General features: G+C 41.8%; 1 protein-coding gene across 7 annotated transcripts in view; it reads left to right on the top strand.

Annotated features, from left to right (window-relative positions):
- The window catches only part of ASB7 (ankyrin repeat and SOCS box containing 7), a 35,298-nt gene that overhangs the window by 4,405 nt on the left and 15,751 nt on the right, over positions 1-15,142 (top strand). The window contains exons 1-6 of one of the 7 annotated variants that reach the window (XM_048956735.1): positions 167-235; positions 818-899; positions 1,126-1,163; positions 5,377-5,509; positions 6,287-6,385; positions 9,528-9,788. In XM_048956735.1, coding sequence (XP_048812692.1) covers positions 9,578-9,788 — 211 coding nt within the window. In that variant the 5' untranslated portion in view covers positions 167-235; positions 818-899; positions 1,126-1,163; ... (1 more) ...; positions 6,287-6,385; positions 9,528-9,577. Of the gene's footprint in view, positions 1-166; positions 236-553; positions 900-1,125; positions 1,164-5,376; positions 5,510-6,286; positions 6,386-8,051; positions 8,787-9,527; positions 9,789-15,142 lie in introns of those variants that run through there. The other 6 variants (XM_048956733.1, XM_048956734.1, XM_048956731.1 and 3 more) reach the window with 6 other exon arrangements.

Raw genomic sequence — 15,142 nt, 5'->3', positions numbered from 1 at the left:
GACCAATCGGAAGCTCCGGCGGCGAGCGGCCGGGGGCGGGCCCAGCGCGAAGGCCTTTGATTGGCTGCGGCGGAGGTCAGTCCCTGCCCGCTGACCCCGCAGCGAGCCGCGGGGGGCGGCTGGGCGCAAAGTGTCCCCGCACGGCGCGGCCCCTTCCCGCGGCCGGCCCGGCCCCGCCGCCGGCAGTCAGCGCAGCGCGGGGGGCGGCCGCAGCGCGGAGCCCGCCGGCGCGCAGGTAACGGCTGCGGTGCTCCCCGGCCGCCCCCCGCTTTCCTCCCGGTGCCGCGACCCCGTGGCCTCCGCCGGCTTTCCCTCAGCCCCCTCGCTCCGCGGAGCTGCCCTCTCACCGCCTGTCCCCGCGGACGTGGGCGCGCTGCCGCTCCCCCCCCCCACCTCCGCCCCTCCCGCCCGTCCGCCCGTCCTCGGGGCTGCCCCGGGCCGCTCTATGCGCTCCCGGGGCGGTGAAGCTGAGGGGAACGCCGGTGACCCTACAGCGGAGTGCGGCCCTCAGCCTCCGGCGGTGCCTCTTCGGGCCCGGAGCTGCGGAGCGGGGACGACTCCGGATTTCCCGCAGCTCTGCTCGGCGGGGACTTCCTGTCCCTTCCTCCGCGCTCACCTCAGCCCCGGGGCTGCGCTGACAGGGCGGGCGGGCTCGGCCTCAGCGCTTCCTACAGAGCCCATCTCTGAGCTGAACGAGTCCTTCCTGGCTCATTGGAGGGCTTTTCCTGTTTCGGACTGCTGTTCCTTTAGTATTGGCCGCTGTGCTGTCAGTTTCTGTCGTTGTATGGCTCAGTTCTACTTTCCTGTATTTTTTCAGGTTTAAGCTGCCTTAAAATCGGGACTGCAAAGAATGGAATGAGACAGAAGAGAGAAAGCAACGCTCGCAAGTGCCCAGCAAGGTGATAATCTACTTGGAGTCATCCCTGCTGCACGGTTTACCTGGGTCTGCAGTCCTCAATGTGGCTTTGGTGGATTCTGTGGGCATTGTTGGGTCTCTTTGTTCTCCCAGAACCTGCGTGTTTCTGAGGTTGGGTTTAGAAGCTCTGAAGCCCAATTGAAGAGCTCTTTCCTCCTTGTAACGGTTTGTCATCTGAATCTAATCTGCAGACGTGTTTCTGATCGCAGGTTACTCCTTAACATGTGTTGGTGTCTCTTCAGCTCAGGTATGTCATAGAATTGTAGCATGGTTGGATTGGAAGGGACCTTGAAGATCATGGAGCCCCACCCCCTGTGTGGGCTGGGTGCCCCCCACCATCTTGGGCTGCCCAGGATCCCATCCACCCTGGCCTTGGGCACCTCCAGGGATGGGGAGTGTTATTTAATGTGACCTCACACAAGGCAATGGTGACGGTCCCTTCAGCCTTTTCTGCTGACATGCTGCTCTGGTTCTGCAGTTGTTGCTGCAGTAGGTCATGGTGATTAGGTTTTGTTGGTTTTAGTTGCACCGAACTTCTGTGTGGGTCAGGGTTTTTGTATTATAACCAAGCTGCAAAAATACCAGTGGATTTAATTGGATGGTGTTTGTTTACAAGTACTTTGTGGGTTGAGATGACAAAATAAGATAATGCCGTTGGATGATTAAGGGAAAAAATGAAAGGAGTCATCAGAAACTGAGCCCTGCCGTGAGAGGAGGATGGTTTGGTTTCAGAGCAAGAGCGGCTCGTAGGGGGAATTCCTGTTTTATGTGGCTGGGAGGTGAAGAGGTGGCCTTTGGAAGGGAAGAGAACAGGGGGAGGTTAATGTCAGTCAGTATTATTGTGCATCCCACTCTTAGGCGCTCCAAGTAATGGTGCTCATGCCTGTTCTAATGCAAGGTCTGCACTGACTCTATTGTAATCCATTTCAAATGTAGATGAGTTTGTGTTATTTTGGTAAATGTATTCTCAATATGGGTCCCACTGGTCCTTGTCTTGTTTTCAGAGATGTCACTGACTGTACCAAAATGGTTTCTGTTGTCAGAAATGAATTGCTTCTAGTGTTAGTTGCAGCAGAAAAAGTACCTGTTGCTGTGGTCAAGGGTGGATCTTTGTTCTGATGCATTCTCAGCATATGAAAGGTGAAAAAGTTGTTCTGTGTAAAGATTAAGTAGAAAATTGCCCTGTAACACAAGGACAATAAATTCTGAGGTATGTACTTTAAGAGCAGAGTGAAGAAATATTCTGTGCTATTTTGATAGCATACCACAAAACCAGATGTATGATGCTGGAACACGTAGACAGGCCCAGTGTGATTGCAGGAGTGGTTTCTATGCAGCTAGATAAGATAGTGCATTAATGCTAACTTTTCAGTGCAGCCATGGTGCACCTGCTTCCTACAGTGTTGGTTTATTATAACAACCTCTTTGTAACCCTGTCACAACCTCTGTCACATTGTGAGAGCTTGCATCAGTGTAGCTACTCAAACAGCACAACATCTTGGTTCTATGCTGATGAGCCATGAGGTCTTCTGAGAAATCGGAGTGTTTGTGACTTGCTATGCTCCTTCTTGATGTGAAATGCCAATGCAACAAAGTATGATCCAGATGCAGAGGCTGGAACTGGGTTCACAGGCACTGGGGCATGAGCTTCTGCCAGAAATGTACACGTGATCAAAACAAGAAACAGAGACAAATGATGTGCTGTAGCCTTCCTCTCAGGCTCTGGAAGGAATGCAGCACGTTGCAAGTAGAGCTATTCCCTTAGATTAAGTTGCATATCCAGTGTTTTTCTTATTTTTAGCCTCAGGTTACATACCCAATGTTTTTGTTTTTCCTAATTGTGAATTCTAAACCCTTAAAGGAAATGTGTGGAGTGAGAAGCTGCTTTCTGTTCCAGCATTTGCTTGCAGAATGATACTATTGCAGTGAAACACTGTTGCTTTATCCGCTGAAGTCATCCAATTAATACTCCCCAGTTTGGTTCTTCTAGGCCTTATTAAAAAAAATGCAGAGCAAATACACATCTTACAGAGACTGTTAAATAAAATGAGCTCCATAAGCAGCACTCTTTTTGCTCGTCAGCTGTGTCATGAGTAGTAGGACTGAAACAATTACTGTAGTGAGGTTTGGATTAGTTTGTGGATTTTTTTCCTGCTTCTGTCATTCAGTGAGAAGTTGGTGCTGGGATACTTTAGTGATAGCAAATAATGTTAAAATGGGTAAATCTTACACCTTAACTCTTGGTCTGAATTATTGCTTACTTTTAAGGCTAAGTTTTCTCTATGTTTGTCCTGTTTGAAGCTTGCTAATGGTAAGTCAGCAGTGGGGCTGCCTTTTATGCTCGACCTCAAAGCGTGCTGCAGGCTCCCTGCAGGTGCCTCATGCAGACTGGGGAAGGAGTATTGCAGCTGTATGAACTGATGCAACGTTCTCTCCTGCAAAAGATCTGTAGATCAGCACTAACACTGAGCTTACTAGGTCTGTGGCGTTTTCTTCACAAGGTCCCATTTGTATCCACAAGGTGCCAGCGTACAAATGGGGATTTTGAGGATGGTTTGAGCTGATGTGTTAACAGTGGGTGCTGAAGATGATGTCTCATCTGCTGTCCTGTTTGCAGACCTGCAGTTACTTGAGCTGGGTAATTTCCCCTAGTTCTCCATCAGGTCCAAAAGTCAGACCTCACATCTCACCATTAAATGGGTAATAGTAAAATGATACCTCTAAACTTAAGTTTTGTTCACCTGCAGAATGTAACAGCACAACAGCTGCTCGTTAGTCTATAATGGCAGCATGATTGCTACTACACACACCTGAAGCTGATGGAGCACTTTTAGATTAACTCTCTGTTACTTTAAGTATGTCCAAGCCAGAAGATGGCATTACAAGTGTTCTCATGAGAAATGTATAACTTTTAATGATCACTCATGAAGAGTGAAGCTTCTTTCCTTTGAAATTATTTTTTTGTGATGTTTAGGAGGATTAACGCATGATAAACTCATTGCTTTTGGTGGCAGGAGTTTGCACTAGCAGCTTGGTGACTTTCATTTTAGCCCCTTGGATGCCTCACTTGATGTCCAGGATATAGCAGCTAACATAAGATATATTCATAGAATAGCTTGGATTGAAAGGCAGCTCAAAGATGTCTGGTTCCAGCCCCCCCAGGATCATAAGGCCCTGTGAAATATTGGCATTTCATGTTTGTTTGTTTGTTTGTTTCAAACATTGATTGGAATATAAGAACACAATAACATGGTTGTTTGCCTTTCTCTGTCCATAGAGCTTTTGAAATAGGAAGCTAAGTGACATAGGAAGATGATAGTTGCATTTACATTGTTTGTCGAACACATACTGCCCATTTTCAAAAGGCCATTTGAGTAAAAACACATTTAGCTGGTTTGAGTTCTGAAAGGGACAGCAAAAGTGGGTTGTGAGAATCATGAATGCTGATTACCCTTAATCCATAGGACTTCCTTCTATGTTATTTCTTTGGTTTAAATGTGGTAGAATACTTCAGAGACAACTGTGCTGTGGTTGGTTCCATGCTAGACGTTAAGTTGTGTCATGAAACACTTTTCCTGCTTTGTACAGCTAGGTTGACATCAAGAAGTATGGTCCTCTTCCTGCTGGCTATGTGACCTTAATACTGCATTATGAACAAGTGCATATGCATGCTGGAATTTGTTTTCTGCATGATGTATGCAGTGACTTTAATGAAATGATGCATTGATTTGGAAAAGTCTAAGGTGTCTTAGATAACATGGTACTTTGTCAGCAGATAAGGAAGATGTTTCTTTTGTTTTTAGTGTGCTACTTTGCTACAATTATTAGTGTTTTAAGCAAACTTAGTCAAGTTAAGTAAGTGAGCTTCACTTTCACTAAATATAACTTCTTTTTATTAAAGTTACAGATCTTATTCTTGCCATATGCAGCTAATTTTCCTTTTGGGGGGAAAAATGCTTGTTACTTTTTTAGTGGAGCAATCTGTTACCTTGTCTGTAGTCTGTGAAGTCAGTGCAATTCTAATTTGCATCAGCTAATAAAAAATGTGTGGGTTTTTAAGTGGAAATCATGCAAAAATTAAAAAGAAAAAGGAAAAAAAAGAGAAGGTGAACTAACAACTGATCAACTATGCAAAAACAAGGCTGGAAATGTGATCAAATTAGGTCATGGCAGTGCAGTTTTGTGCAGGGCTGTGAGCGTGTCTGCAGACCTCGTGTGTTTTATCTCGAGAAGCAAAGCTCTTAGAAAACGTGCATAAGAGGGATGAAGAGCTTTTTTCCATCTTCTTTTTCTGAGCTATCATCAGCAAAGCACAATCATATGTTGCACGAAGTGACAAATTCTAAGCTGAAGGTTCAGTTCTTAAAATTGTTCTGATGCAACAGAAACAACTCCCAGTCTGCGTGATCTGCTATGCAATGAAGTAATTAATGCTTTTATTATTTGTTACATTATTGCAGTGTGTAAGAATGGGGAGGGTCCTCTCTCAAGGATCTTTCAGACTAAGTGGATGAAATGCCAGCTGGACAGATGTGTACGGAGAATTAATGGAGTAGTGGCCAGGAAAGGCTCGTGGCAGCGCTTTGAGCAGAGGTCAGTTGTTGGGACTGGTGCTGTTATTGGCCAGGAGGGAGGATAAGAAAGGCTAGGAACTGGATAGGGATGGGTACTGGAGTTCAGCGAGGCTGGATATTGAAAGGAAAGGGTTTAGGTGATGATTTTTGAGCTGAAGGTATTGCTTGTGTTGGGAAGGCGTGTTCACTGATCTGAAACACAGTGTATGTTAGCTCAAGTTGGTTGTGTTGAGGAAGGAAGGCTTACCTGGTGGTGCCGGAGGGCCACAGGACAGTGGATGGGAAAGGCAATGCTCTACTTTCTCAGGTTATATTCTTGAGACAGAGAAACACAAATGGGATGGAGATAAAGAACCAACATGATTTGGGAGGAGCCAAGTGTTTTTTCCTGGCATTCGGCTCCCACAGGAAAACATTCTGCTGTTGGGCAGAAATACATACAGTAACCTTTGCATTCTTTCTTGTTCCATAGCAGGAGCAGATAGGTGAAACTGTCAGAGAAGAGGTTAGGTGGTTCCTTCAAGGTTTACTCTGCAGAGAAAGCACATCTCTGGTTTCTATTATTTTCCACAGATTATTCTCTAGCTTTTTCTTCATCTTTGCAGAAGCAAACTCTTCTCACCCCAGCTTCTGAAGGACTATCTGATAATGGAAAAAAAAGAAAACACACATATTTGTGGCCTTTTTTGACATATCTACATTAAAATGTAGCACTCTAGTACTGGTACAGAGTAAAAACAGGTAGACCTCTGACTCTTACTATTGGCACCTAACAAGAAATATCATTCTTTTTAAGGGGTAGCAGGTTGTTTGACACGCATGGACACACAAGATTATGAATAGTGAAGAAAATGAAGAATGGAACATCCATCAAAGACTGACAACCTCTTATAAGGTAATTCAGGGACATGTTGAATTCATGCTTTTGTACTTGCAGAATCACTTAAGTTCTTGTTACTGTCATTTTTTCTCATGGCAGTATACAAATATTAATAATGTATAGGTGGGTGTTTTCCATGCTTTCCCATCTTAATTTTTTACTTGAACATAGGAAGCCAATATGCAGCAATCAAATTACATACTATTTTCTAAATGGGATTGGTTATAGTTGCAAAGTGTTAAATATTAAGTGCCCACTGGAGAAAGGCTTCCTGTAGACCCTCTTCCCTTCCCCAAAGATTGACGCTGTAAATGATGATTTGTAAATAGCATGTCTGAATGATCTGTGGAGTGGAGGTGAGCGTAATTTCCAAGCTGGCATGTGTCTGGAGCTATCCTGAAACCTTCAGTGTTACAGTTAAGCATTCTTGTAATTTGAATTTTATTGCTTGCCATAGGGGTGAGATAGAAGAGTAGATATTCACAGAAACTACACAAGTGATAAAAGGAGCTGCTTATGCTTGACTTTGTCTTCTGCTTTGTATGTTCTAGTACTTACGTACTTTAGTACTAGCTGATTTGAATAAGCTCTGCTAGTCACATGCAACATATGGGGCCAGTGCCAACTTTTTATAATGCTGCATTACAAATGTACCCACCAGCTGAGAAGTGTGATATAAAGAGCTTTGCTTTTTCTTAACCAACTGCCTTTGTAGGTACTTTTTAGCATATGCTGCTGGCCCCTTAAATGAGAAATCCATTTCTTCTTATTTGTGTGGTCTCCCTTTCTCTCTGTAGCATTCTGAACAACTGGGTTGACTTTTGTTTTCAGGATAGTAGGAGATCTTACAAGTACTACTCCTTTACCAGAAGGGCCTGTAAAAAAATGTGGGAGAATGTTTGTTTGTTTCCTTTCCATCACATATTCTCAATTTGAAAGAAGTTTTCATATACTTTTTTTTTTACATATTCAGAAAGTAGGGCTGTGGAAGAGTGTGCTCTGATATTTATTTTTTATTGTTGCTTTTGTTTTGAAGGATTTCCCCCCAACTCACATCTTTTATCAATCAAGTTCCACTGTCAGCTTTCACTTGTAAATCCAAAGAAAGGTCTTGCTTTATAGTTGGAATTCCATTCTAGATTGCACTACTAACAGCACTGTTAATGAAGTCAAGCTCACTGTCTTACAGGTGAGAGCATTCTGAAGTGCTAATTGGAATTTAGAACAGAGCTTAGCAAAAATGTATTAGTCAATAGAAATAATTCCATTGTCATTAGATTAGTCAAGTTTGATTTTTTTTATTTATTTTTTTTTAATATAGTGCAAAAGCTGAGCCATTGAGTTAGCAGGTGCCAGTTTGTGAATCCCCTTTTCCTCCAAAGCCAGATAATGGAGTTCATGCTATAAAACAAAACCAAGTCTGTACCTAAGCCATGTATGACCTATTGAGCTAAAAAGTTGTGTTCTATAGCTCTATGCTGAATTAGTGACTGTTGGCATACGTGCTATCTTGAAGCATCAATAAATGTCAATGGCAGGCATTGGCTGTATGTAATCTCTGCTTTTGCTGTCTCAGTAGGGTGATTGTAGCTACCTGTTCATTATTAGTTGCTATCTCTGCAAGCAGCACATAATAACTTTTTTGCAATGGGCACAAGCAGGTTAGAAGTAGAGTGAATAGCCCTTGAAGCCTTTGTCCAGAAGGATGGCAGTGATTGATGTTTTCACTTTTCTATTGTCTGTGTGCATATCTGGATCACAGGAAAACAAGCGCCCAGTGGGATATGAGGAGTTGATTGCAATGTCTTCTGAATGACCTATGAATCGTGAGGATTGAAATCCTTATGATATTTACATAAATGAAGGTGTAGGTGATGATGTGGGTTGTTATCCCAATAAAACGGGGTTGCTGTACATTTTAACAATTCTTTAAAAATTCCTTTTTGTCTTCAGAATCTCTCATTATACTTTACTCTTAACTTTATAGCAATCTAAATTCTTTCTTTTTCCCCCTTTTAAAATCTCCTAATTCATTGTTAATATCCACTGCAGTTGTTTCTGGATAATTGCTGTGACTTCTGTTGCCCAGCATTCGCTTTCCTCATTTCCCTGCTTTTATTCTTTCTTCTAATATTCCTTTCCATTCCAGGGGTAGTTGTTAATGGGATATGATGCGCAGTGCATGTGAAAATGCAAACACTTCACAGACTTTGTACTGTGAAAGAATCCTTAAATACCTGTGTTTTTTTTTCTTGTCCTCAGCTGGGTAGCAAGTAGAACTGCAGATGAGTGCTTTTCAGACAGAGCACAGAATATTATACTTATTTCTTTCCCAACATATGCTGGTATCTAGGCTCTTTTGCAATGGCTGTTTTAGAGACCCTTTCAGCCCAGCATTCTCATATACTTTATCAAGGTAATTATTAATTGAATTTTTCTGATACGTGTTTTCATGTCTCATGTAGTACCATGGTTGTCAGATCTTTGGAATATGAAGAACCTTTACAGTGTTTTATGTACTAGTAAGGAAGCCCAAAAGCCAAAATATGGGCAGAAGATTCTAATTATAAAAAAAAAAAACCAACAAAATATGAGGAGAAAGGGGGTTAAAGTCCTCAGTTTGAACATTGATGCTGCTGGTATTCCTGTGCAGCAGGTCACGAGAAAACATTGTATTAGTAATCTGAACGTATGTTTTTCAATTAATTTTTGTAGTTATTTATTTCTAGGCAGGGGAAAAAGTGGTTCAGCAATACAGCACTGTTCCATGCAACAGTTTAGAGAATGTATTCAACAGTATCTCTTGAGTCAGTGTTATTAACCATGTTGTGGTCTGAAATGAGTATTGGGTTCTGGAGATTCCTCATTCTCCTCCTCGTTCAGGTATTTTAACTGTGGCTTGCTGTCACTTCTGAAGAAAATATTTACTATTTATTATCTGCGAGTGTCCTCTTCAGTTACTGCTCAGTGATGTGAATCGTATACCAAGCTTTTGCTAGCAGTAGTGAGATTGTGCTTAATCTTATCCTATGTATAAATAACTTTGCTCTGCATGTAGGGAGTACGTCTGAGCATTGCTTTTTCTAGTACTAATTATTTTTCTAGATCTCTTTCCTGATCACAGTCTTAATTAATCCATGTTTTCTGTTGATTCAAGGTGACCAGTGTGACCTCATGACGCTTCTGTAAAAGCCAGACTCAGCTAGGATGTTACACCATCACTGTCGGAGAAACCCTGAGCTACAGGAAGAATTGCAGATTCAGGCTGCAGTTGCTGCTGGCGATGTTCACACCGTGCGCAAAATGCTGGAGCAAGGATATTCTCCAAATGGTCGAGATGCCAACGGCTGGACCTTGCTTCATTTCTCTGCAGCCAGAGGGAAAGAGAGATGCGTCCGTGTTTTTCTTGAACATGGAGGTGAGTTGCCTAGAGAGAAAAAACTTGGTACCCAGTTCACAGCTCTCTATCCCAATTCCCATTGTATGGCTTTCCAGCGTCACTTAATTGCCAGACTACTTCTGTTTGGTTGTTTTTTTTCCTCTCTTTCTTTGATGCTTCTTTTCTGTTTCTGTCTGATGCACGCTCTGTGAATGAGGTAATAGATTAGCTGTATAACTTAAAACCTGACATTGTTTCAGAATTGCCAAGTAATTGTTAAAAGAATGAATACACGTTATAAAAACAGGGCAAAGAGCTCATTATAGACTTAAACACACTCACAGGACTCACTATGGGCTACTTGTAGGGGCTGTTACTACAGGAAGGCAGGTCTTTGGGTTGAAATCTTAGGGAAGATTGTTTCATAATTCTCAAGAAGTTAACAAGTCACGTTAAAGGTTTGAGTTTCCTTGTAGGTTTTAACATAATCTGCTAAACTCTGTGAAAACATTCCTTTGTGCAAAGATTTTGGTGTTAACTGGTCCAGCTGAGTTCACACTTCTGCACCCACTGGTACTGAAGCTTTAAAGACTTGAGTTTTAGGTGATGTAATTGCATGAATGGTGCTCATTCCCCACAAATGGTACAGTCAGAATTTTTTTCTGTGTCTTCTTTTAAGGCCGTCTATTGCTTTAAAAATTGATGGGTTTAAGCCTTTAATGTGAGATGAGGAGGGAAAAAAACCAAGAATCAGATGACCTCCACGTTCTGTGTTCTTTAAGAACAGTATCCTTTACTCTAGCACTGTTCTAATGAACTTAGTTCTGAAACAGGGTGGCTTCCAGTCCTATGGAAACTGAAACAAATTGTCTTTTTGGTGCTTTACTTATCTGAGGTTTGGTCCTGGTCCCCTTGTTTAAGATTTCTACATTTGACATATGCTACGTTACCCTTAATATTGAATGGCAGTAATAAAATGTGGTGTTTGCACAGTTCTTGGCCTGTTATTTTAAAGCAGTAGTGAAACACAGCCTGACCATCTAGACCCCATTTATATACCTACTGCAATTTCTAACGATGTAATACTGGGAAGTTCTTCTATCCTTATTGGAGGTGAGGGGAAACCTACTGAATTGCACAAACAGCTTTAAACTCTGCTTTTTAAAGGAAATATATGTAGATAATCTGAAGTCGTCTTTAGTTTGGTAATTCAAAATGTATAGGCTGAGTCTCAAAGGGTGTGATTTTTAAGATGATCAAAAAACCCTGTAAATCCTACTTACTTTAATTATATAGGTTTTGCTATTAAATAGCTGCTGGCATAATGTTTTGTCTTGTTTTTATTTTTTTGTTACTCTTTTCCATATGAAGTACTGGCTGAGTCTGATGCCTGGTGAAAACTGCCTGTAATGAGACATCTTTGTTCTGCAAGCAGCCAAGAGTTTAATCACCAGGACTAGAAAGTTGAGTAACAAATAGTGTGAGGGTTAGTCATCTAAGCAGCTTTTTTCTGTAGCTGAGCCTCCGTTCAGAAAATTGGCACTGATTTGTGCCTTACCTTGTTTTCCCTCAAAACAGATAATGTTATTTAAAAAAGAAACCAACAAAACAAAACATAAAAGATAATAAGCATTTAAAACATAATAATGTCACAAGTGAGCCAATGAGTTGACTGTTAAAAGCAAACTTAATCACGCCTGCCTCATTAGAGAGAGGTTTGTGTGTACCTTTCTTAACAGCCTCCCCTTTCCTCCCTCTTGAAGTAGATTAATTTGATGTTGGGTATTAATCCCTTTGGACCGAAAAGATATTGCAATGAAGGGAAAAGTCATTTTCTGGTATGAGTCTTATGGTAAACTGCACAGAAGTGACTGGGTGCGTATTAGTAATAAAGAGGAGGCAGTAGGTGAAGTTGTGGAGAGAAAAAAGGGTACCTGAGAGTCAGTGGGAAGAAAGGGGGGGGCTGATAGATGTGGCTGTCTGGTGGTGATGGAGCTTAGAAGAGCTGGAACGATTTTCAAGTACAGAAATGAGAACATGCAGGACTGTTGCTGAGGGAGGAGTGCCATGCCTCACATCTTGGATGCTGCAGGAGCAGTGGCGTAGGCTGGAGTGGTAGTGGGTTTGAGATGGATTTTGGCAAATAAGCAATGAGAGAGACTCTGATCACTGACCTGGAAATAAGAGGTAGCTTCTTATGGGAGTCGTGACCTAGCTGCCTCATGCTTTTTCTCTCTTTTCTTTTTCATCATTGCTCACCAGCAAAGAGCCAGGGGACAGTGCTATACATGCAGATTGGCTGATGGGAGTGGAGGTGGTGTGGAACAGGAGGAAGAGTTTATTTTCTGCTAAACAAGGAGGAGAGGCAGATAGGGAAATGCCTAAAGTAACAACTCACATTTAGGAGTGAAGCCAGCAGAAATAGCAGCTAGGTACAGAGATAGTAGATCATATAAGACTCTTGTGAAATGCAGAAACTTGATCAGAACTCCAGGGGAACTTAGTTTTCATTAAGAAACAGGGAATTGGACTTAATGCACTTGTCTCATCTTAATGAAATGGAGATGCTACAAAGCTAGCTCTTTCCTTCCACACGAACAACCCAGAGTCACAAAGCTCAGTATGAGAGCAATGTAAAACAGGGGGGGATAGTTTTCAGTAATTTAGACAACAAACCTTTTTTCCCCCTTAATCCTTTTTTTTTTTTTTTTTCTTCTCCTTTCAAAACAATATAGAAGCAGACAATAAAATACTGGACAAAAACTATTTGAATTCCCAACACCACTGAAGTAGCAATCCATTGAAGCCTTGACAGTGTGTAGTTGCTAGCTGTCTCTGGTTGATGTTCTCTCAATGCTAATTGAACAGGACAGTTTCTTGTTACTTGCATTAATGCGAGGAAATGATTTGGGAAGGCTCCCAGAAATTAGACTGAAAAAGGAAGTGTCTAAATAGAGCTATTTATTTTTAGTCTTGGCTGGAAGGTATCTAATTTTTAGTAAGGTCATGCAGAATCCAGAAGAAATGAGTGAGTGCCAAATGCTCCTAAACCAACTCACGGTGGTTTTGTGTCTGAACAGTAATGCCTTCGTGGAGGTCTTGTGTATCAGTGTTGTCCTAGAAAATTCAAAACAGAAGATAAATGTAGCCATGTTTCTAAACCTTGTGGTCTGAATTAATTCCCAGTTGTGGGGGAGTGATAGAAATATTTTATGAAGCCAGTAGCACTGTGTTCTTGGCTTCCCAAATTAGACTGATAGAGCAAAAGTGTCCTGAAAGAAGGGAAACTGTCCCACTGAGCAGTAAATTGAAACTAAGGTTTTTAGACTCTTTCCTAATAACCTATATATTCTCTAGGTTACACTACTAGAAACAGGTCTCATTAACACTGGAGTTAATAGCTAACTGAGGTGCCCAACTTTAACATGAAATAAGATCATGAGCATCATTGTTACAATTTTCTATCTCAAATGAGATTGATTACAGTAATTCAGGTACCCTTAAGCAGCTCGAGGTTTATGTCACTGTGTTGTGCCGTATATTTTAAGAACATTAGAAGTGACCAAATGCAGCTGTTCATATTTCTAGATTCTGCTATCCCCAAATTAATGGGAAGCTTGAGAAGAAGTAACTATAATTGTCAAACAATCAGGATGGAGGCAAGATAAAGAAATGCTGGCAAGTGCTGGCTTCATCCCTTCCTAGTTAAATACGCTTGTACCAAGTACTTTTTTACCCCTCTGCAGAATCTGAAAGGTAAGCTAAGTGAATTCTTTCCCGATTCATTTCTGCCTTGCTTGTGTTCCGGGGGACAGAGATGCTTTACAACATGGTAATGATGTTCAAGCTTTTGAAAAATAATGAAAACAAAATAATAATCACAGCAGTCAAAGCTTTTAAGGCAGCATCAGCATCGCAGTCTTACTTTTGTGCTCGTACAGGGACTGAATGGATAGAAATTGTGTGCAGCGTAATGCGGGTCTGACTTCTAAAAGCTCTTGTGCAATTCAACAGTTTTGCAGGAGGTGGCAGCAAGACACTTGTTAGTAACTGTGGGTAATGTTTGGTCTTGTTAATATTGCTTCTTTACTGGAGGAGTGGTTGGTGCAATTAGGTCTCCCAAAGCACGTTATGAGAATTGGAATATTTTTATTGTGATTTTCTGTCATTGGGCTTGGTTTTGGAAGGTTAGTTATTTGTATTTCTTGGTTGCCCAGGTAAGACTTTTTTTGTTGCTGTTCTATTCTTGTTGAGATACATGTCTTATGTGTGCTCGTAACTGTTTGTTGAGCTTAATGATACAAAAGTAATGAAACTGTGGGAGGAGAGAAGGTGCTGAGGGATACTTAAAACTATAGGGAAAAGATATCCTTATTTTGTAAGCTAAACTGCTTTCATATTGCAACAACTTGCTTGTGAAATGCATACGCTGAATTTGGGGCAGATCTGATGGAATTTGAAAGTGGTACAGGCCAACCAGGCTGGAACCGTGTGCCTCAGCTGGGGGATGGAAATGATTGACCTGCATGCTCAGCATGGAAGAGAAGGCATAACATGAAAGTGCTTGTCAGTTCTATTTGTAACTCTTTTTTTGTTTTGGTGCAAAATGGCTGTGGCTGCTGCTGTCTCCATTATGTCCAGCTTTCTCCCTAAATCTGCCTTTCAAAATGCATCATCCTACTGCATCCTCCTGCCTGTTCTACTCCCTTTGCCTATCACCACTCAGGAGATAATCTGGAATAGTCTGAACAGCGCAGAAAGAGAGCCTGTGAGCAGCTAACGTTACGGGGAAGTAGTGTCACAGTCTTTGATGACTGTGTGGGTCATACTGATTCTGTGCTATAATATCAGACACCATCACAGAGCAGGTTAGGAATCACTTACTGAGCCCAGGTCTGCATTTTCCTGCCAACCTGTGGATTCTTCAGCAATTGCTTTAATGCAGGTTAGTGCAATTCTGTGGTATGCTGAAACTGTTTCTGCATTTCATGAAAGGAGGGCCATCTACCAAGGCACTAAACTTTCCTTAATCTTTCATTATTTCTGGGGTCCTCCTCTACTTACTAGAGGTGGTTCTCACTCTTTATTTTGCCACATGCTGTTTTAATTGTGACTCCATTAGTTTGTACGTTTGGTTTTGGTTTTTTTTCCCTTGGTCCTTTCTTTAAATCTTAAATTCTGTGGATGTACTGGGTTACCTTTGCAGCTGTATTCTCAACTCTGTCTTCCCTGCCCTATTATTTTGGTAGGGTGTCTATCTCATTGTGTTACCTGAATGTGGTCGCAGGAGGTCCATGTTAGAACGCTCATCCCTGTTTTGTGATGGCACCTTTGCATTTTCAGACCATTGTTAAACTAAACTAGCTTAAAGTTGATATTGTGACTTTAGCTTG

Source organism: Lagopus muta, chromosome 10 (genome assembly GCF_023343835.1).
Source record: "Lagopus muta isolate bLagMut1 chromosome 10, bLagMut1 primary, whole genome shotgun sequence".
Classification (NCBI taxonomy): domain Eukaryota; kingdom Metazoa; phylum Chordata; class Aves; order Galliformes; family Phasianidae; genus Lagopus; species Lagopus muta.
Note: the sequence above shows the minus strand (reverse complement) of the source record. Positions and strands in the feature narration are given on the sequence as shown.